Source organism: Motacilla alba, chromosome 26 (assembly GCF_015832195.1).
Source record: "Motacilla alba alba isolate MOTALB_02 chromosome 26, Motacilla_alba_V1.0_pri, whole genome shotgun sequence".
Lineage (NCBI taxonomy): Eukaryota > Metazoa > Chordata > Aves > Passeriformes > Motacillidae > Motacilla > Motacilla alba.
In genome coordinates, this window is record NC_052041.1 from 201,973 (window position 1) to 222,605 (window position 20,633).

General features: G+C 42.2%; 1 protein-coding gene across 6 annotated transcripts in view; it reads left to right on the forward strand.

The window, feature by feature from the left end:
* CEPT1 (choline/ethanolamine phosphotransferase 1) overlaps positions 1-20,633 on the forward strand; it is a 33,237-nt gene that overhangs the window by 6,098 nt on the left and 6,506 nt on the right. For 5 of the 6 annotated variants that reach the window (XM_038162344.1, XM_038162339.1, XM_038162341.1 and 2 more), the window contains exons 3-5: positions 124-271; positions 1,324-1,465; positions 17,540-17,624. In XM_038162344.1, the coding sequence (XP_038018272.1) occupies positions 124-271; positions 1,324-1,465; positions 17,540-17,624 (375 nt within the window). Of the gene's footprint in view, positions 1-123; positions 272-1,323; positions 1,466-8,985; positions 9,071-17,539; positions 17,625-20,633 lie in introns of all 6 variants that reach the window. The other variant, XM_038162345.1, reaches the window with a different exon arrangement.

Here is a 20,633-nt window from a genome sequence, read left to right on the forward strand (position 1 = left end):
AGGAGGATGTATGTGCAAAGGGAAAACTGTTTTGTCAGGCTGTGGGACCAGCTGCAGGCTTTCTCTCTTTTGAAGAGAATTTTATCTATTTTAAACCTTATTGTGATTGCCTTTCTCTCTTAGGCACCTCCCTGGGCATACATTGCTTGTGCTTGTGGCCTTTTCATCTACCAGTCCCTGGATGCTATAGATGGAAAACAAGCAAGGAGGACAAATAGCAGCACTCCGTTAGGAGAGCTTTTTGATCATGGCTGTGATTCATTGTCCACAGGTATTGTTGTCATTTTTAATTGAAGTAGGAGGATTAAATTACTCTGTTTCAGGGATCAAATCTGCAATACAATAAAAAAAGCTGCTTTACTGAAGAAAGGACAACTGATAGTGTTGAATGTATCAATTTCAACCAAGAAAGTCACCTTTCTTTCCATAGAACAGTACTCTGGATCAGCTGAATGTCTTCTCTTGTATTACATTGAAAACAAAACTAAGCATGTGACTAATTCAACCTGAGCCAGCACTTCTATATGATGCTTTAGCAGAGTCTTGGTTCTAAAATATTTTCTGTAAGAAATTGTCATAATACTCTGCTATATTATTTCATATTGACTTGATATGGAGTGATACCAAGACAGGTCTAAGCCTAAGCAGTGGCACTCTACAAGTCGGAGTTTAAGATTTGAATCGTCTAGGTCGTTTCCTGGAGTTCATTGAGGCAGCCTGAAGTTTAACCCCATTGCAAAAAAATTGTAAAATCATAGAATATTTTGAGTTGGAAGGGTCCCACAAGATTGAGTCCAACTCCTGATCAGGTGTTTTGGGTTCCTCAAATTCTAAAGGTCTTAGGCTTTAAATTTTATGAATTTATCAGAGTTGTATATGGAAAGGGTGGAGGGGAAAGCTTAGATATGTTACTCATCCTGAATGTATCCAGACCTTTGATTTTCTTAATTCCATCAGAAAAATTCAGAAGACAGGGAAAAATGTCTGGCAAATGCAGGAGAAAACCCCAAAATTTGCTTCAGGCTGCAGCTGCAGAGATTACTCAAGTCCCCTAATGACATTAGGCATCACAGGGAACAAGAATGTAGGAGACTTAGAAACCCTTAATATTGATGACTTCTAATAACTGATATGAATTGAAATCTGTGTTGTGCAGCCTGTATATTTTTAAGTGGAAGCATTAATCTCTTATGTCTGTGAAATAACCGTGCCAGGATAACCTTCCTACTGTCCCTCCTCTGGGCCCTGTTGTTAGCTTTGCTTCTGGTGAGGATGCTTACACACATCCACCCTTTTCACTCTGTGACTGATTTTCTCCTGCAGTCTTTGTGGTTTTGGGAACTTGTATTGCTGTGCAGCTGGGCACCAACCCTGACTGGATGTTCTTTTGTTGTTTTGCTGGGACGTTCATGTTTTACTGCGCGCACTGGCAGACGTACGTCTCGGGGACGCTGCGCTTTGGCATGTAAGTACCTGGCTGAGAGAAAGGGAAAGGCACCCTGTACTCCTGAATTGCACCTTGTGTGGCCATAGTGCAGCTCCTCAGAGCAGTAGCAAGTTGCCTTAGTGACACACTTAGAGCTTCTGGCAGGTGTTGGATCTGTAATTAATAGTGAATGTCCCTTAGCCTCTGTTAGGAGTGGTAAAAATATAATTTGGGCCTGTTAGTTATTTAGAGCTTTTGTTGTGATGTAAAGCTAAATAAGTAATGGAAAGTACCTGCTGTTATATCCTAAGACTGGAATGCTTTGGTCAGATGGTGGCAGTCTGGCTTTAGCATTCATTAAACTCTCTCTTGATACTGCTTGATTGTGATGTGCAGTTATTTGTTAATATTAACCACAACTCTTAAAATATGCTGAATTAATTACCATTGTGCCTCCAATTTAAATTTCGGAATTTGGTTGGTGCAGATCATGGTTCTGTCAATAAATGGAACCAAAATTGCAATGCCAAGAAGATCAGGAGCAGAAATCCTGTTTCCTGCTGGATGAGGCTGGGTGGGAGGTGCAACACAAGGGCTTGGTGAGCTGTGGGATTCTCTAACCTTAATGAGGAAATAAATGTATTCTATGTTGAGAGTTTATTCTGTGTTCAAATACACAGAGTAAACAAACATTTCAAATAAATGCACTGGAGAATTTTTTTTTTTAATCTGGAAACTGAAATTTGCCCTCAATTTGTGGGGTTTTGAAACAATTCTAGAACAACTACATACAGATGTCTAATAGAATGTTATTTATGGTGTATAATTGCTAGTCTATGGGTGCCCAGATACTACTAAAACAGTACAACTATGAGTCTCTTGTATATGACAGCTTTTATTTGTTTCAGTAATGCAGATGCTCTTGAGAAACTTCTGTGTTTCTGCTCAAAATTTTAAGATTTGAATCAGCTTTAAATGTCTATTAGAGGAAGAAAAGAATATCTAGGCTTCTGTTCCAACTCTGACTACCCTAAAGCATATTGACTGAAACTATCCCATTCTGGTACTTAAATCTTTAAAATAAGACATGTGGCTCAAATAGTTTCCTGTTTTAGGAGTCTCATGCTGTACTAGAAGTCTGAATGCTTGTAGCTCCCTTCGAACTTTACTGGGCCCTGATAATCAAAGATTTCTGGATATTGATCAAAGAACACAAAAGCCTGACCTTGGCATGTGCTTGACTTTACAGATGGAAGTATCAACCTCCCCAAACTGCTCTTGTGCTGCAGAGGAGTGTTTGGGTCAGTGCTGGTGTTGACTGGGACATTGCTTTGTGAGGAGTCTGTATTTTGGAGGCATTTTTCAGCAAATTTGATTTTTCTGCCTGGCCTTATACTAATACAAGAATGTGGTGACCATTAATATGTAGCTAATTCAGAGAAGGCTATAAGCACCTAAATGTGTGTATCATTAATTTAGAAGACGCAGCACTGTGTAGTAAACATATTTGTTCCTTCTTTTGCCCTCTGTCACAAGGTTAATAGACTGTCATAAGCTAATGTTCATTTTAATGCATAAACCTTGAGACTATTTATCCAGTTAACAGATTCTCACTGTTTGACACTTTTTTAATGAAGCTTTCATTTCACTAATCTGAAACTGAAAAAAAGGTATTTTATCAACCCTTTCAGATTCACTGCAGTGCACACACTTAGGTATCCTTAATCCTGGATAAGTGGGATCAGAGACAGCTGTTGAAAGGAGCCAAAAAGATCCTTGTGCACAGGAGCTTTTTCCTGTCTGTATCCCATGTTCTGACTCTCAGAGAGAGGGTGTAGTAGTGATGTTTTAGGGCATGTGACAGTGTTTTTGACTTGCCTTAATTCTGAAGCAGCAGGAAAGAGTAGACAGCTTGTTATCACTTACTGTATTTGTGGTATGTCCAAGAAATTTTTTCAGTGCAGAGAGAACTTGATAATGAAATGGCTTGAAGAAGAGCAGAGGTGCTAAAGGGAGAGACTGTATTTCCCTCCTTCCACACAGGCCTAAAATGTTGAGTTATAGAATCAGCCTGTCTTGCTGGAAAAGTCCATCTTAAAAAAAACGGGAAAATTAGTGTGTCAAACAAAGTGTGTGCTTGTGGAACAGTGTGTGGTTTGTGTATGGGGAAGGGACTGCAGCTCCAGGAGCAGCGGAGGGAGCTGGGAAAGGGGCTCAGCCTGGAGAAAAGGAGGCTCAGGGGAACCTTCTGGCTCTGCACAACTCCCTGACAGGAGGGGGCAGCCTGGACAGAGTCAGGCTCTGCTCCCGGGGAACAAAGGACAGGACGAGCTCAAGCTGCACCAGGGAAAGGTCAGGTTGGACATCAGGAGGAATTTCTTCCTAGGAAAGGGTGGTCAGGCATTGGGAGGGGCTGCCCAGGGAGGTCTGGAGTCCCCATCCCTGCCCAAGGAACAACTGGATGTGGTGCTCAGGGCTGGTGACAAGGTGGGGATCAGTCAGGCTGGGCTTGTTGATCCTGGAGGGCTTTTCCAACCTTAAAAATTCTGTGATTCTCTCTGGTGTCACTGCACTAACCTTGGCAAGTCCCTGAAGCTGCGCAGAGCATGTCAGATTGCAGGGCAGGATCAGTTCCCCTGAGGGAGAAGGAAATGGGATCCATTCTGCGAGATTCCTACAGATTCAGCAGGTGGAGGAGGAAAACTTTGTTCTGTTGCGCCCAATTACTGAATCCATTAGCTGTGCAGGTTCTTTGTCTTCTGCCTGACAGCTGTGGGGGTGTCCCTGTGCTACTCTAGGATTTAGAATAATCAGTGGAGTCAATAAAGTTCTGTGATCTGTCCCCATCTTCATATGATCACATAAGTCCATTAGATCCTAGCAACCACTGCACTCTTCAAAAAGCAGTTTGTGTTGATTAAACAGCTCAAATAGCTAGAGGTCAGTATTGCTTAAAAATTCCCCAGGAGGAAGCAGGAAGTGTCTCAAGGCAAGTGGGGCAGGCTCCAGGAATGTCACTGTAACAATATCATCAGTGCAGCAGGGAACAGCAGGGATAGAGTTAAATGCAGAAGTTTTACTTAAAACACCTGATCTGGGAATGATCTCACGGAAGAGCAGAAATACTCAGCACATTTGAAAAAGAGAAAGGTGATTTTGAATGGCAGAGAGACACTTAGTATTGAAGCAGCCCAAATAATGACTTGGTTCTCCTGACCTGGTTTCCAGCACAGAAACTGGTTTGTCTGGGTTGTGGATTTGCTGTGCTGCAGCACAGGATGAGCTGAGTCATGTATTGGGGCAGCTGTGCCATCACTGGGGCACCTCTGCTTTGGAAACAGAGAATTTTTTCCTGCCTATCCCAGAAATTAAACTGGCAAGCTGCGATGGACTTCCGTGTGTCCTTGTGGAAGGAGATGTGAGGTGCTTCAGGAATACGCTGTGGAAAACAGATCATTAGGGAGTACGGTGCACAAATCCTGAAAGGATTTTCCTGATGTTATCTGGAGCCCAGGTGCGATCACCTGGTTCTTCCCCAATCCAGGGTTATCCCATTTGGATTCAGTAGTGGTCCTGGTCCCTACAGGAAGTGCAGGAGGAGAAGCAAGTGTGTGCAGGCTCAGGATGTTCCAGCTGCTTAAGGTCAGAGCACAGCCTGACTGCAGGGGCTGTCCCACATGCAGGAGCTATCTATCTCTGTCAGAGCTGGATTCTGCAGCACAGCTCAGAATCACAGAACCATGGAATTGGTTTGAATGGGAAAGGACATTAAACTCATCCAGTTCCACGCCCTACCATGGCAGAGACACCTTCCACCATCCCAGGTTGCCCTAAGCCCTGTCCAGCCTGGCTTTGGACACTTCCAGAGATGGGGCAGCCACAGCTTCTCTGGGCAACCTGGGCCAGGGCCTCACCACACTCACAGGGGAGAATTTCTTCTCAATATCCCGTCTAACCCTGCTCTTTGGCAGGGGGAAGCCATTCTCCCTTGTCCAACCTGGATGTTCTCTTGAGAGACATGAGACACAAACTGCTCAGGTAAAGTCCTGGTGCATTTGTTCATGATGGAAGTGCTGGAGGTGCTGAATCACATTGAAAAAACCCAGTGGGCACTAAACACTTAAGGGTCCATCCAGAGACATGAGGGGGCTGTTGCACCATGGTCTCCAGCATTTCTCCTACAAGTTACTGCATTACCTGGTTTATTACAGCCTTTTTAAATGAAAATACCGTAAGTTGGTGATGATAGGAATTATAGCTGTGTATATATGCATGTAAATATAGACACAGTGAGATGGAAATTAGTTTCCAAGGAGGCTTCACAAAGAAATACCATAAATATGAGAGGAAGAAACAGTTTTTACCACCTTTCATGTAACTGAAAAGTTAAAAAATGGTTACACTGCTGTTTGAATAATAATTCCCAAAGAAAGCAAAATTCAGGCTGCTGAACAAAACAGCCTTTCTTGATGAGAGTTGGAGAATTTGGGGAAACATTCCTGTTCAGTGACTCTGGATCAGCCGTCCAGGCCCAAGAGCCTGTGGGATAATGGGTTGGTCACCTGAGCCCTGTCACCACTGCTGCCAGTAAGGTCCAAAGCAGAGGTGAGGAAATGGGGAATTTTGGAAAGCTAAGCTGACCTTCCTCTACAGCCTCAGCAGAGGAGGAGTTGATCTTCTATCTTGCATGGACAGCACACACCAAATACTGAAATACAGCGATGGGAATCTTCCAAGTCAGACTTTAGCACGTTGAGTTCTGCTCCTGGGAACAGCCTCAGATTTCCACTCTGAGATAAGGCAGTCATTCCCATGATTGTAGAGCTTAAAACTTTCCAACACTTCTTTGAGAACTTTTACACCCAGGTTATTTACAGAGGAGAGTGTGAGGCTCTGTTGATGTCAGGGGTTGGGTTCTCTGTACTTGCAAGCAGAATGTGTTGAGGTGTCTTTGTGGTGGGTGTGAAGTTTGGTGCTGGTAGCCTGCACCTCTTGCTCCCTCAGTCACACTGGCAGCATCACAGAAACCTGTGCAGCTGATGAGAGCTCACGGAGAAGGTGGGGGGTGGTTTCCACATTTCCACATCCTCCTCCTCTTCCTCCCACAAGTCCTTCAACAGCATTTTCAGCCACAATCCCATTGTTCATGTGTGGACATGCTGCTCCTGATTGTTCTGATAAATCCTTGGAGTTTTCACTGCTCTGTGAAATAATGAACTGCAACATAACAAGCACATGGCTATTGCCTGACCTGTGCAACTTCTGTGTACCTCTGTGAGCAGCAGAAGGAAAAATTTACACACTGGATGTGTGTAATAACAAGGAAGGGGGCTTATTTTTAATTATTTTTCCCTTAAGTTTTAATATTATTTTTCCCTTAACATGAATGTCCTGGTGCTGGAAATAATTCTAATTCATGTCCTCATTTTTTCTGTATGGTTTGCTTTATTCACACTATTGTATTTCATGGCATCCAAGTGAAACTGCTGGATTGGAATGAGTTAGGATAAAACTCTAACATAACGAAGTGTTTGCACTTCTGGCATGTGACTCTTAGCCTTTCTTTCTCTTGTATTCTGATGTTGAACATTCTTTTCTTGCTGCTGTGGTTCCCTTAAGAAAACAGTCCTTTGTCTCCTGCTCAGAGTCCCAGTTCATTGCTCAGCCTTAATAATCCCACTTGCACGCTCAGTAGACATGGACAAGACAGATGGAAGAATCATTTTCCAGACCAGAGTATTAACTGGTAGATGGATCCCTGTAAGTTTTCCAGCCCCATAACTTCTGTTTTCTGTTGAGGCAGGAGTGTTTTTCTTGTCTGCTGTGATTTGGGACTTTTTCATGGAGTTTTGTGTGTTGGGAGAGGAAGAGGAGGATGGTGCATAAACTCCACCGTAGTTTCACACAGCCTTAGGAGGCTGTATTAGATCAGCTGTGTTGCTAGTGATTGACTTGATTTCAGGACCATCTCCAGTGTAAGTGTCTGTTTCCTGTTGTCCTTGGATCATTTTCTCAGGGCATCTCTCCATTTGAATTCAGTTTGGGTTCCCTGTTAGCACAAGGAAGGGGGCTGACTGCAGCTGTCTCTGAGCCCTGAGCCAGTGGTGGCTCTTGAATAGTCTAATGATTTGTTTAGTCAAACAGGGCCTTTTAAGAATTGCTCATGGAATACACTCAGTAAATTAGCACTGACAAGGGAATATTCTGGATGCAGCACTAATCCCCCGTGTGTTAATTGGCTCCAGACTCAGGAGCCTGACAGGGTTCCCTGCAGAGCAGGCACTGGGATTGTCAGTGCCAGCCAGCATCTCCATAGAGTGAAGCACATGCCAAGGTCAATGCCCTTCTTAAACTTTCCAGATGATGTTTAAAAAACGGATCCATGTCTGAATTACAAATATCACCTAAAATAACATAGGAAGAAAGGAACAGAAACTGCAGCTGTTTACTGTGAAGCACCAAAGTAGCTGTGGGGTTTGGACATGGGGCTTTCTCTTCTTGTATTCCCTAAAATACCAACTATTACCTCTCCGAGCTATTTACTATGTTATGTGCTGTGATAATTAAGCTGAAAATGCTTATCAGGCTGAACTTCAATGGCCCCTCTCCTCAGGCCTGGTGTCTGCATATCATCACTGCACCTGAGCCCTGCAGTGGAGCCACAATGACCTTTCTGTGCTGCCCATTTTAAATCCCTTGGCATGGTGGGTGTCTGTTCCAGCACACTCTGATAAGCACAGCCATAAACAGGAGCTGTGTTCTGGCTGACCCTGCTGCTGCGGAGTTATTTTCTTTTTAAACTAGATGGTTTGATTTTTTTAATTTGATCCCATTTAAAAATCTTTTTGTTATGGTAAAATGCAGATTTATGGCATTGTATTAGGAGAAAGGGTGCTTTCTTTGGCTCTGTTGGCTCCAGCTTATTTTTTCATCCCTTTCTGTCAGGAGTGAGAAATAAATAGATGCAGAATGGAGTGTGATTACCCCTGAGCAGAGGTCCAGAGATCACTTTTTGGAGCCTTATTTGCCAAGAAGCTTTATGAGGAGGGAGGTGAAACTTCTTCCTTTCCCCCAGAGGTGTCAAACTGAAACACAATCTGCATTTCTGCTCCACTGAAACATGCAGGAGCATCTTTAGCTAAAGAATTCATATATTCAGTGTTGTTTGCAGACACAAGCATGAGGTCAGGAGATGAGAGTCCTGGATTGTGCTTGGTTATGGGTTTTATTCACCATGACTCAGAACAAGGGATTTCATTTGTTCCCTCATGCACATACAGAATTGTTTTTTCTCATGTGTTGGAGTGACACGGTAAAACTATAAATTGCAGAAGTTCTGAATGAGATTTAAATGTATAAAATACTCTGTGGGTTAGAATGGTTTTGTTAATTCATTAATACTCCTGGGTTTTGTGCTTGTTAATCCCTACCCTGAATTGCCCTTTGAATCATCCCGACGCTGGATTTTGTCCTTTAGCCTGACTGAAGATGTTTAATGGTTCCCCTTCAGAGGGGTGCTTAGGACAGTGGTCTGAACTGTTTCTCTCCCTCACATGTAGATTTGATGTGACAGAGTCCATGCTCTGCACAGTAGCCATCCAGCTCCTCACGGGAGTGCTGGGGCCCTCCTTCTGGAATTACACGGTAAAGCCTTTGCTTGGCAGCGCCATGGATGGAGCAGGGCAGCACCTCTGTCATGCACTGCTCTGTGGAAAGCAGCTTCTACAGTGTGTTCATATTTCACACGAGGAGGAAAAATATTTGAATGAGTAGGAAAATTTTGATTTAACTGGAAACAAATTTTTTTGAAAGCGTCTTATTTTATTTGAAACTAAAGCAAAACCTGCCTGTTCAACAAAAGTTTGATTTAAACTTTTCTTTTTATCACAGTTTTGGCTTCACCTAAAAGCCAAGCAGGGCTGTGGAAGCAGCTCTAAGTGTGGGTGTAGAATAATGTTGGAACTACTTTTTAAAAAAGCTTCTTTTGTTGCTGCCATTTCAATACCTTTCCACCAAAAAAAAAAAAAGGAGAATTTCTTGGCTCTTTCAGGGAATTGTGTCTTGTGTAATAACTTTAAAAGTATTGTTAAAAATGTCTGGTTTAAGCTGTGCAGCTTGATCTCTGTGCTTGTAGCTTCATGAAAAAGTAACATCCTTTCCAGCTTGTCTTTATTTTTAAAATGCTTTTCCTTATGTCTGTGCTAAATAAGTCCTTCTCCCCTCTAGTTTGCTAGCCTTAAAAAAGACTTTCTCTTCCTTATTTCACCTTTTTCTTTTTTTTTTTTTTTGCTAATACAGTGTATGTGGGTGAGGTCCCCTCCCAATAAAATGTTATCATTAAAAGTGAATGAATTGGATTCATTGAAATATATAATAGATTATGATTGTTGTTGATGATTTTTTAGCCTGGACTTTTTCTTGAAATATTTGAGGATGTAAGAATAGCTTTATGGTCTCTTTCTTAGAACTGTATCAGATCTTAAACAAAAATGAGGTTATTTTTTTATGGTTGGTTTGCATAGCCTTTGTTAAACCTGTGTTGATACTAATTATTTTCTAATAGTTCTTTTGTTTTTTCATGTAGTAGCTCAGCAAAATCTCTGGTTTCAGGAGGTTATTTAGGAAGATGAATTACTGGCTCTACTTTAGATGCAGCACCATCAGCAATCTGGTAAATCCTGATGTGTCTCCAGCTGACCTTGGGAGCTGGGTAGCTCTAAAGGGAGTCAGGTGACATCAGTGACTTAATTTTTAAAATAATTTGCTCATAATCTATGAAAAGCTGGAAATAGTGTCAGGAAATGGTATTTTAGCAAGCAGTAATGCAAAGGAAGGAAGAGCTTAAATCAAGATTTTAGCCTGTGATATCAACTGACCAAGGAGTCACTTAGGGCGGAAAAAAATATGAAATCACATAGTTCTGAAACACTCAGAGTTCTGAAATCATTCCCTGGTATGATGGTTGTGGGGTGGAAATAACTCAGATTGGGTGATGAAAGGAAATTGTTTGAACTGGAGTAGGACAATTTACCATGAGGTAGAAGAGAGAGGAAGGGCAGGTGCAGAGGACCTGGGGCTGCTGAAGAGGTCCATCTGCAGCCCCCCTGCAAAGGCGGCCTTTGCCATTCCAGGAGATACTGGTGATACTGGTTTTACAGCCAGCTGCGGAGTAGGCTGGAGGAGATGGGCCAGGCAGGGCATTTTCACAGAATCCCATGATGGTTTGGTTTAGAGGGACCTTAAAGCTCATCCCATCCCACCCCCTGCCATGGCAGGGACACCTTCAACTATCCCAGGCTGCTCCAGCCCCAATGTCCAGCCTGGCCTTGGACACTGCCAGGGATCCAAGGGCAGCCACAGCTTCGTAGGGCAGCTTGGGCCAGAGCCTCACCACCTGCACAAGGAGGAACTTCTTCCCAATGTCTCATCTGTCCCTGCCCTCTGGAACTGGGAAAGCACTTCCCCTGTTTCCTGTCCCTCAGGCTGTTGTCACTGGCTCCTGAGACAGAACCCCAGGTGCTGCCTGTGACAGGTCTCCTCACACACTTATTTTAACCCAGTTTTAGGCACTGAGTTACAGGTTAGACTTTTAAATCTATTTAAATTCTTGCATGAGTAATTTCACACACCTTCTGGCATCTTTAGTTTTAGTCTTAACTCATAACTAAAGATGCTGCTGCTTCCAAGTGGTTTACTCAGACACACCAAGCATCACTGACTTATTTACACACTCAGATGTCAGGTAGAACAGATTTTTAGGTCAGTGTTGCACATCTCAGATGGGTAAGCTACTGAAAAATGTGCATTCATACTCTGGCTTCTTCATGTGACAAACATTTGTACTGAGAAAATATAACAATAGAACCTTGCCTTGAAAATTATATAGGAGCTGGGACAGTATGAAGTGAGTAGCTTCAAATTCTTGCAGCACAGCTAAACCTTGTACTTTGCTGGGCAGGAAAGTTTTATGTTCACCAAGGAGGGGAAAATACTTTAAATTGTTAATGAAGTTTACTTATCCCTGTAGCCAATGGGAAATTATTTAGAAGAACCTGAAGGCTTAAAAAGCTGGAAAATAAAAATATTTGTGGAATCAAAATAGGTTTACTCCATTATTCCTCACATTCACACTTGAAGTGCTAGAGTTTCAGCCCTGCCTCCCTCTCCCTGCAGCTCTGCAGTGTCACCCAGCAGTTCTTGTACTGATGGAATGTGACTTTGGTTTGGAACATTTTGCCTTGGTGATTTTTCGAAGACCAGAATTGGGCTGTTTTAATACAGTTAGGCACAACGATACAGAGGAATTGCAAATAAAGGTCTTGAGGATGATTCAAGCTGGAGACCACTCAGCAGTTTATAGAAAACAAAATGTTAAAATGATAATGTTCCTGACAATATTTGGCCACAGAAGTGATTAGAGGGAGGGATGGAAACCTCCTATGAGGAAAGGATGGGAGAGCTGGGGATGTTCAACCTGTAAAAGGGAAGAATCCAGGGAGACCTTGGAGCCTCTTCTCGTGCCTGAAGAGCTGGAAGGGGACTTTGGACAAGGGATGGAGTGCCAGGACAAGGCAGAATGGCTTCCCAGTGCCAGAGGGTAAGGATAGATGGGATAGTAGGGTGGTGAGGCCCTGGCCCAGGTTGCCCAGAGAGGTTGTGGCTGCTCCATCCCTGAAAGTGTCTGAGGCCAGGTTGGACAGGGCTCTGGAGCACCCTGGGATGGTGGAAGGTGTCCCTCCCCATGGCAGGGGGTAGAATGGGATGAGCTTTGAGGTTCCTTCTAACTCAAACCATACTGGGGTTCTCTGGATCTTCTCTTATGTGGGAAGATATACAGGTCTGAAGACAGGCAAATAATCCGCATTTCAATTTGTCACACCAGGGAAAGGATCAAGAGAGGAAAACACTGCGGTGTGTGCAGGAGTATCCGTGGATGGCAGTGTTACCACAGGAATTGTAGCTGCCCCTGGAAACTCTGCAGGAATTCTCCTGTCTTGTGAGCTTAGGCAGATAGGGAGTGGGGGTTGAAATGTGCATTTAAGAACTCACAACTTTTGTGCTTCTCTGACTTCATTTGAATTAAATCCTTGGGTGTTCTGGTTTTCAGGCTGTGGTCAACCCCAATGCAGTACTGACATTGCCTAACCCTGTCCCTGCCTTCTACAGTGCTGCTGGTTATTATTCTTCCCTAACATCACTTTGCTGCAGAATCAGCACTTCTCAGCATTATTGTGAGTGTTCTCCCCAACCTTGCTACTGGATGTTCTGTCTGGGCATTTTAGTTTGTCAGATATTGAGTCTGGGCTCTTTGCTCTGTTGTCAGCATCAGCTCTTTGTTCTTGTTCTTCGCCTGGATGTTCCTGCTGATCTTAAACCTCAATGCAGGTCTTCTGTTTATTTTATAGAAGATGAAAAAGCCCCTGGTTTATTTGAAGAAGAGATTTTTAGAACTTGATTCTTGTGTCCGCAGAAATGGCACAATAACTTTCCGTCCATCTGTTGTAGTGTGGGAATGTCTTGGGAAAAGGGTTTGTTTCATTTTCTTCATTTCGTGGGGCTTAATGATCTTCCACACAATGTGCACAGTGTCAGTGTCTGGGCAGTGCTGACATGACTCAGTTGTCAGGAAACATCAGGCAGCAAAGCTGTCAGGTTGTGGCTCCAGTGATGCCTGAAAATAACCCACATAATAAAAATATCCCAGTTCAGAGGCTTTTAGAACTTCTTGCAGAATTCATGCTGCTTGCTCTTCCCATTTGTTTTTTCTTAGGATTTCCATTGTAGTATTTAAATGAGTAAATAAATACAAACACAAGTTGAAAATAGAATCTTTGAACTAGCTGATTCCCTTCTTACTTTGAAATGGTTTTGCTTTCTTACAGCTCTGTGTGTGGTACCTGCTTATATGTAATTAAATGTGATTATAGTTATTAAATGAGGCAGTCTGGAGGAACAAAGGCCTTTCCATATTTTCTGCTTTTTTTCCCTTTTTTTTTACTATAATTTGATACATGATCCTTTGCTCCAAAATTGTGTTTTCTCTAATTTTTACCATGGGAGAGTCACTTGAATATACAATGGAACTTGATGTAGAATAAAATACACTACTAATGATGTCATAACTAAGCAGGAACATTATCACCCTGCTTTGCAAATGAATTCCCCATCCACTAAAGCAGGTTGGATGTATTTTCCCTCAAAAAGAAAGGTATTGGTCAGTCTCCCTCTGTAGAAGCCTCCCTCGTGGGGCCCCCTGATGGGGAGACCCCTAAAAAGTTCTGTGCTAGGAATGAAGGACGCACAGGACTCTTGGTTTTTCAGTCTTCAGGTTGTTGTTTATTTTTCTCTTATCGGAAGTTCTGCACGCCATCCACATCTCAGACTTAGCGTACCAAGAGAAGGCGCCAAAAGTCACAAGACACACAGATTCAAGGTCTTTTAAAGCTGTTTTGTCCAATTAACTCTTAGAATGTACTTTATTCCTACCTTTCTACCAATAACTAATTATTTTTCTGTCTATGCAGTATCTGCATTGTGGTTCTTTTTAACCAATCACTCTGTGCTCCCAACCCTGTAGAAGATGGAGTAGATGAAGAACAAGAAGGAGATCAGACAATGCCCAAAATCTTCTATCTTGTCTCCTATCTACCTCCATACTAAAACCCTAAAACTCTAAGTTTTTCACGCTGTGATAAACTCTACTAATATCTCTTTCACACACTCATAGATTCCAGTTCATCCCAAAGTCTTGGAAGCTTTCTCCATGGATGAAGGTTAAAAGCAGTGTTCTCCTGAGGATCAGGCTGTCTCAGGACAGCCAGAGAAATATTCCCTCTGCCCTGGGTTCCAACATCCCTCCAAGTGGAGCAAGTGCTTTCCTGCAGCCCTGCTTTTGCCTTTCCATTTATTTGGTACTTCCCAGCTCTACCAGAGTTAAAAGCGCTGTGCTGACCTAGGCAATTTATGGATTTTTTTGATTGCTAGCTCATTTTACCTGGATACAGTGCATAAATTGAAGTTAATCATTTAGGTGTAAGAATGTCCTCTGGATCACCTGATGTGTTAATGTTTTCCAGGCAGTGTGGATATTGCTTTGCTCACGTCTGTCTTGACAAAACCATTGTTGCTTTGGTTTATAATAGCATTCTTTCACTTCTTTTTCATTTTAGGGGCTCTTTAGGACTTTTATGAAGGCTGATAGTAATCCACTTGTCTGTCATTCCCATTTATTCCTCCCCTCTCTGGAGCTGCCAAGTCCCACTGGCTCAGTGTTATGTGGCTTCCAAGGGCTAAGCAGACCTTCCCTGCCCTCTCCTCAGGGCTCCCAGCATTCCCGAGGTCATGAAAAAAACACCAGGAAAGCTCATGGGCTGGGAATTGGGACAGGAATTCCTTCTTTTTTGGTTGGATTGTTTTAGCCAAGCCAATCTCCTGAGCCTACTGATGGCAGGAGATGGTGCTGGCACAGGAGAGAAAGCGGGGCTGAGCAGGTGTTTTTGGGGGAAGAAAGTGGTCAGATTTTAAGGAACTTGGGATGACTGCTCCATGTAGCAGCATCATAGATGTATCTGGTTCATGCTGTGGTTGCGCAGTTATTTTGAATTCAGGTTAAATCCAGAGAGGAACAGTGTGCCCCTTTCACACTTTGTTCTTCCAGATGTTGTTCCCTTCCATTGTCCAGCCTTGAGGAGCTGCCTGTGGATTTCTGGATTCTTAGATTTCTGTCCAGAGGCCACTTGACATCCTGCAAAAAAAAAATTCCTGAATAATTCCAACACCAGGCATGTGCTTTCTGATGTCAAGCCTATAATTTTAATTATCTGACAATGGTTTTAATGAGCATGGGATGTTCCCAGGCCTTTTCCCTCCTTGGGATTAAGCATTTATGCTTTCTTTAGGTGGTAGTTTGGTGTTTAGTTTCTCTTCAGTAGGTGTTAATGCTTTTGTCTTCTGTTTTAAGGAGCCATTTGGTATTAAAAATACAGAATATTAAGGTGGAACTGAAGATAAGACTCGTATTTGTTCTACTGTAGGAGATTCTTATTGTAAGTCAGGGGCAAGTTTTTAACAAATATCCTTGGCTGCCTGATGCTGTTTCTGTTTGAGTTGGAAGGGCTGAGCGCTGGGCAGGGGAGTAAAGCTTGTGTCATGGCTGTGTAAAGATAAAACTGTTTCCCTAACGTCAATCCAGGTACTGCTCTCCATGTATTTGTTGGGCTCTGAGTCTTGTGCAAAGGTTTGTCTGGCAGAATAACTTGAGTTTCCATACATGGCATTGCTTTATTGTGCATAAGATTTTTGCTGCCAAAAGAAACCTGGTTTCCTATCGGACGAAAGCTGTAAATTGGAGTTACCTCCATGACTTATTAGTCACTGTTTCTGTGAACTTTCTCCGTTTCTTTCTGTTCTTTAGGAGATTGACAGAAGTAGTGAAATGGGCTAAAACACATTCCTGTGCTCCTGGAATGGAGCTGCTCCAGTCCTGCCTTGGCTGGACACACTGGGAACACATTTCCATGCTGACTCCAAGGGCTGGGAGGTAGCAATTTGCATTAAATCAGTTGGTTTGTGTATGTCTGCTGAGCATTTTTATTTTTTTCTTGCAAGGTACCTCAATGGCTCCATTTGTTTATATCAGGACTGAAAACAGATATTTTAGAACATTCTTTCCTCAGTGGAAGTCAGTTTTTTTCCCCAGCCACTTGTGATTGCCTTGCAGGATTGTAATTGAGCAAATTGAATATAGGAGGGCTCTGAAGGTTATTTCCTGGATGTTCCATCTCCAGGTTTGTGTAGTAGAAAGCAAATTGGCAAAGCAATCTTGAAATGGGTTGGGGTGGGAAGGACCTTAAAACTCATCTCATTCCAACCCCTGTTGTGGGGGATGGCTGCTGTGGGATTTAGGTGCAGCCTTGGAATGATCCCTTGTGCATGTGGCTCTGCTGCTGACCAGACTGGAAATCCTCAAATGAGAGGATCCACTCCCAAACTGAAACAAAGTCTACGGAGAACCACTGAGCTGATACTAAAATCAATTCCACGGTCTTGTAGCTTGTTTAAGGCAGACAGAGGAAAGCCCACCCCATAATGCTTCTTCCCTGTGCAGGTGATATCAGCAGGGTTTTGTCACAGCAAAGCCTGTGTGTGCAGGAAGGGATTTGGAGTCTTTTAGGTAGAACTGTCTAATTGGAAATATGGATAAGCCAGAAATGTTTCAAACTGACCTGAAGGACTGTTTTTGATGTAGCACTTCAGGGCAAGATACTGTTATGTGGCTATAATATATATGTTATATATAACATATTTTTTGCATATAACATACATCTATATGCATATATATAGATGTGTAGAATGTGTATGCCTATTTATAAGATATATAGTGTATATACACCCCATATATATATATATATATATATATATATATATATATATATCACACCAGCAAGTCCATCCTCTTCATTTCACTGTTTTTATATGCTCCTATTTCTGGCATTCATTTGTACATCCGTTTCCCTCTCTTTCTACCTCCAAGGCTTTTACATGCTCCCTAAAACAAAGCCATAAATTCCCTGTTTTCTCCCATTCTTCCTGCAGCACATCCTGGCTCTGCTGGAACCAGAAGTGGTTTCTCTTCTTGCTGCCACTGCACCATTTCCATCAACTCTTTAGGGATTTGTGTTTCTTTTCAAATCTTGATGATGTTCAGAGAATATTCATATTAAGATAGGATAGGGAATATAATAGGGGTTAAAAATATATTTTTAGAATTTTATCATCTGTACTTAATTCTTTTTTTTTTTGGTGGACAAGGTTAAAACTGAATATTTATTTCTGCAGCTGCCACTGGGCAGTGATGAGTTCCAATGTTTCTGGTTGATAAAATGGATTTCTGTTATTGCACTGTGAAGTAAAACAAAATTATAGTACAACATTGCTCATTATTTGAACAATAAAACGAAATACATTTTTGCCTTCTAAATTATTTGTTTTTCCTCTTTTTCTCAGCCTTTATACTGTGCATGACAGAGCTGTGCCACTGAGCTTGCAAATAACTGACTTGAAATTGCTTTGAATAATTTTGCTTTTTTTTTTTGGCTTTTTATACCTAATCAGAATTGATGTGACTGAAGTACAAATCTTCATAATAATCATGCATTTACTGGCAGTGATTGGAGGACCACCTTTTTGGCAATCTCTGGTAATTTTGCTTGTGTTCTTATTTTATCCTTTGTAATAATCCAGTGATCACTGAAGGACTCCTGCACATCTCGAGACAGTTTCACTTCTGCAGGAAGGTTTCACTTTTCCTTATAAATGGAAACAGATTTTTGAATTCAGATCCCATGGAATTAACTGTGGATTCTGTCTGTACCAGAGTCATTAAAACAAGGTTATTTATACCCTGTGCGTGTAGGTAAAAAGCTATCGAACAATGCATGAACTTAAACCTTTGGTGAAATCCTGGACAAAACCTGAATGAACTTCATGCAACAAAAGTGGAGGAATATTGAACTGGGATGAGGATTTGGGGGAACTCTTGGAGAGCAGTTGGGAGCCATCAGTAGATAATTTGGCCTGAATGTGGCTGATGATTCTTGATTTGTGTAAGGGGACAGCCCCCACTTGTCAGGTTTTTCCTTTTAAACTAAGATGATCCTGATTAAATGAGCTGCTGGCACAGCCTGGCTGCAGATCTTTTACTTATGTCTATGTATATATCTATATGTAATATAAATATGTTGATATAGGCTCGCCAGGCCATGTCAGCTGACAGTTTAATAATAATGATAATTAAAATGCTAGTAATACAATAGTAAGTATTACTGAAGCCCCATTGAGCTATCAAAATGGCATTGCCCACAGAAGAGCATGTTTGTGCATGCATAAATTAAAAATATGTAAGTTTACTGGAAATAAAATCCAAAGCATTGATTTCGTGAAAGGTTTTCCTTCCTGGTTGTTGATCTTCTCTCTGTATTTGGTAAATGCAGTTCTTAACAAGAAAGAAATCTTGATTTCAGTAACACCAAGAGGTGGCCTAAAGTCCCTGAAAATCAGCTTCACCCCAAATGGATGAATTTCTAATGTGCTCTGTGTAATGGAATGAACCCACAGTATGTGCAGAGGATCCCAAATGAGCTAATTGTGGCCATCCTGATTTTGCTGCTTATGCTTTCAGGCTTAAAACCCTAAAGCCCTTAATTAATTCTACAAACTGCAAAGTAAATACCATATATACAGCATGAATGGGCAATGCAGCATGAGGGTGGGTAGGACTGATTACAAAACAAAAATTAGGCTACATGTCACCTTATTGGTGCCAAGTTTTCCAGAAATATTAGTGTTGCCAACATCCCCATGTAGGTATAATTTAATATTCTGTGTTATCAAGAGAATTTATCAATTCCTGTTCTCAGTTTCCTTTAAAAAAAAAGGTAGGGAGGGGATGCTGCTACAGCAACCTCTGGCATAGTTCAGTAATGTTTGTGTGAGCTTAGAAATAGATCTCTTGTTATCAAATAGCTCAAATAACTCCAAAATGGCCTTTTAAATAACCCTTTTCAGCAAAATCTTGAAATCTATCAGAAGTTCTGGGTTGCAGCAGCATTTGCCTAAGTCAGCTTCCAAAAATATTAAACTATTTTGGTTAGTTTAATGGAGCATTTCTCCAGAGAACAACATTAATCAGGTCTCCCATGACAATCCTGTTCAATTCACTGAGTGAGATTTTGTGTTCATTTAGAGATAAATGTTACTTACTGCTTGCAGAGCAAAATAAATCACACAACTCCGTCCCAGCCCTCTCTAATCCTTTAATACTTGATGTGACTTCAAAGTTGGTGGTTTGGTATTTTCTGTTTGCTTCTGTTTGGGGGAAATGTGGAGTAGATTTGGTTGTGTACTCAAACATTCCACTTTTCATGGGAAAAGCGAAACACACTGAACAGGCAAAATGCAGAGTTGTGAATTTTGGAAATTGTTGCTTTCATTTCCTTTCTTTTATTCCATGAAACTGTGTGTGCCCGTCCTGGCTCCTTCCTTTCTGGTAGCATAAATTCTCTTAAAAGCCTGTTAAAAGCTGCTCCCCATGCTCCTGGAGCTGGGTAATTCCTGTGGGATGCTCAGTATGGCTCAGCTGCGATCATTTGGGACATACAAGTAAAGCAAGGAAGCTTAAGGTAACTTGTTTCATAGATTGTATATTTGGGGTTGATTTTCCTGCTTGAAGCAAGAAAAGTGATGCAATTGCTGGAGTTTTCTCCCATAGGGAGAATATGAATTTTCTCCCGGTCTCTGGAATATGAAAAAGCACAAACACTTTGGGAATATGAAGCTGGAATTCAGCCCTCTGGAAGTTGTTCCTTGGGCAGATGTGACTGCAGTATATTGGGACAGCTTCAGACTCCAGCTGGGATCCAGCCCTGTGAGGAGGACTCCAGGGTCCAAGTTGCCCAGCTGGCTGTGGTATTTGTGGGATTGGTGACAGGAGGAGTTCCTGGAGGAAGCGGGACTCTTACATGCTCCCTCCCTGCTGCTTCCGTGAGCCCTTAGCTGGGGTCTGCTCTGGCCTATTTCCACACAATTTTATTTTGTAAGTCCCAATTCATTCTACACAAAACTGATGAAATGTACTCTGGAATCCTGGGAGTAATTTTGTGGCAAAATATTCCAGACTTGCTTTATTGCTGGCTCTGGCAACCACTCCCGACTCCATCCGTTGCCTGCTGCCACTTGGTTGTTGCCATGCCTGGGCTCTTCTCAAACGAAATCTGGAATCATGGAATGGTGTGGTTTAGAATGGACCTTAAAGCTCATTCAGTCCCACCCCCTGCCATGGGCAGAGACACCTTCCACTAGACCAGGTTGCTCCAAGCCCTGTCCAACCTGGAATGCTTCTTTCCCAGGGTTTACCTGGATTCTGCAGCTCTGTGGGCAATGCAGCCTTCCATCTGTGATCGGTCTCGGAGGGTTTAAAAGAAAACATCATTTGCCTGTAAAAGATGTGACCGGTGATGCTTCCCTGCATTGCTGACATGGTTTTGGGAAGTTCTGTCTGCATATGGCTTTGGATGAAGCCCCTGGAATCACCAGGAAGGGCAGAATAATTGCAGGGACTGTAGTGATACATGGAATATCAGACAGGGAAGCCCTGCAACTGTCTTCCAGTGTCCTCTGAGTTAAAATTCAGGGGCTGCAGTGCCACTTT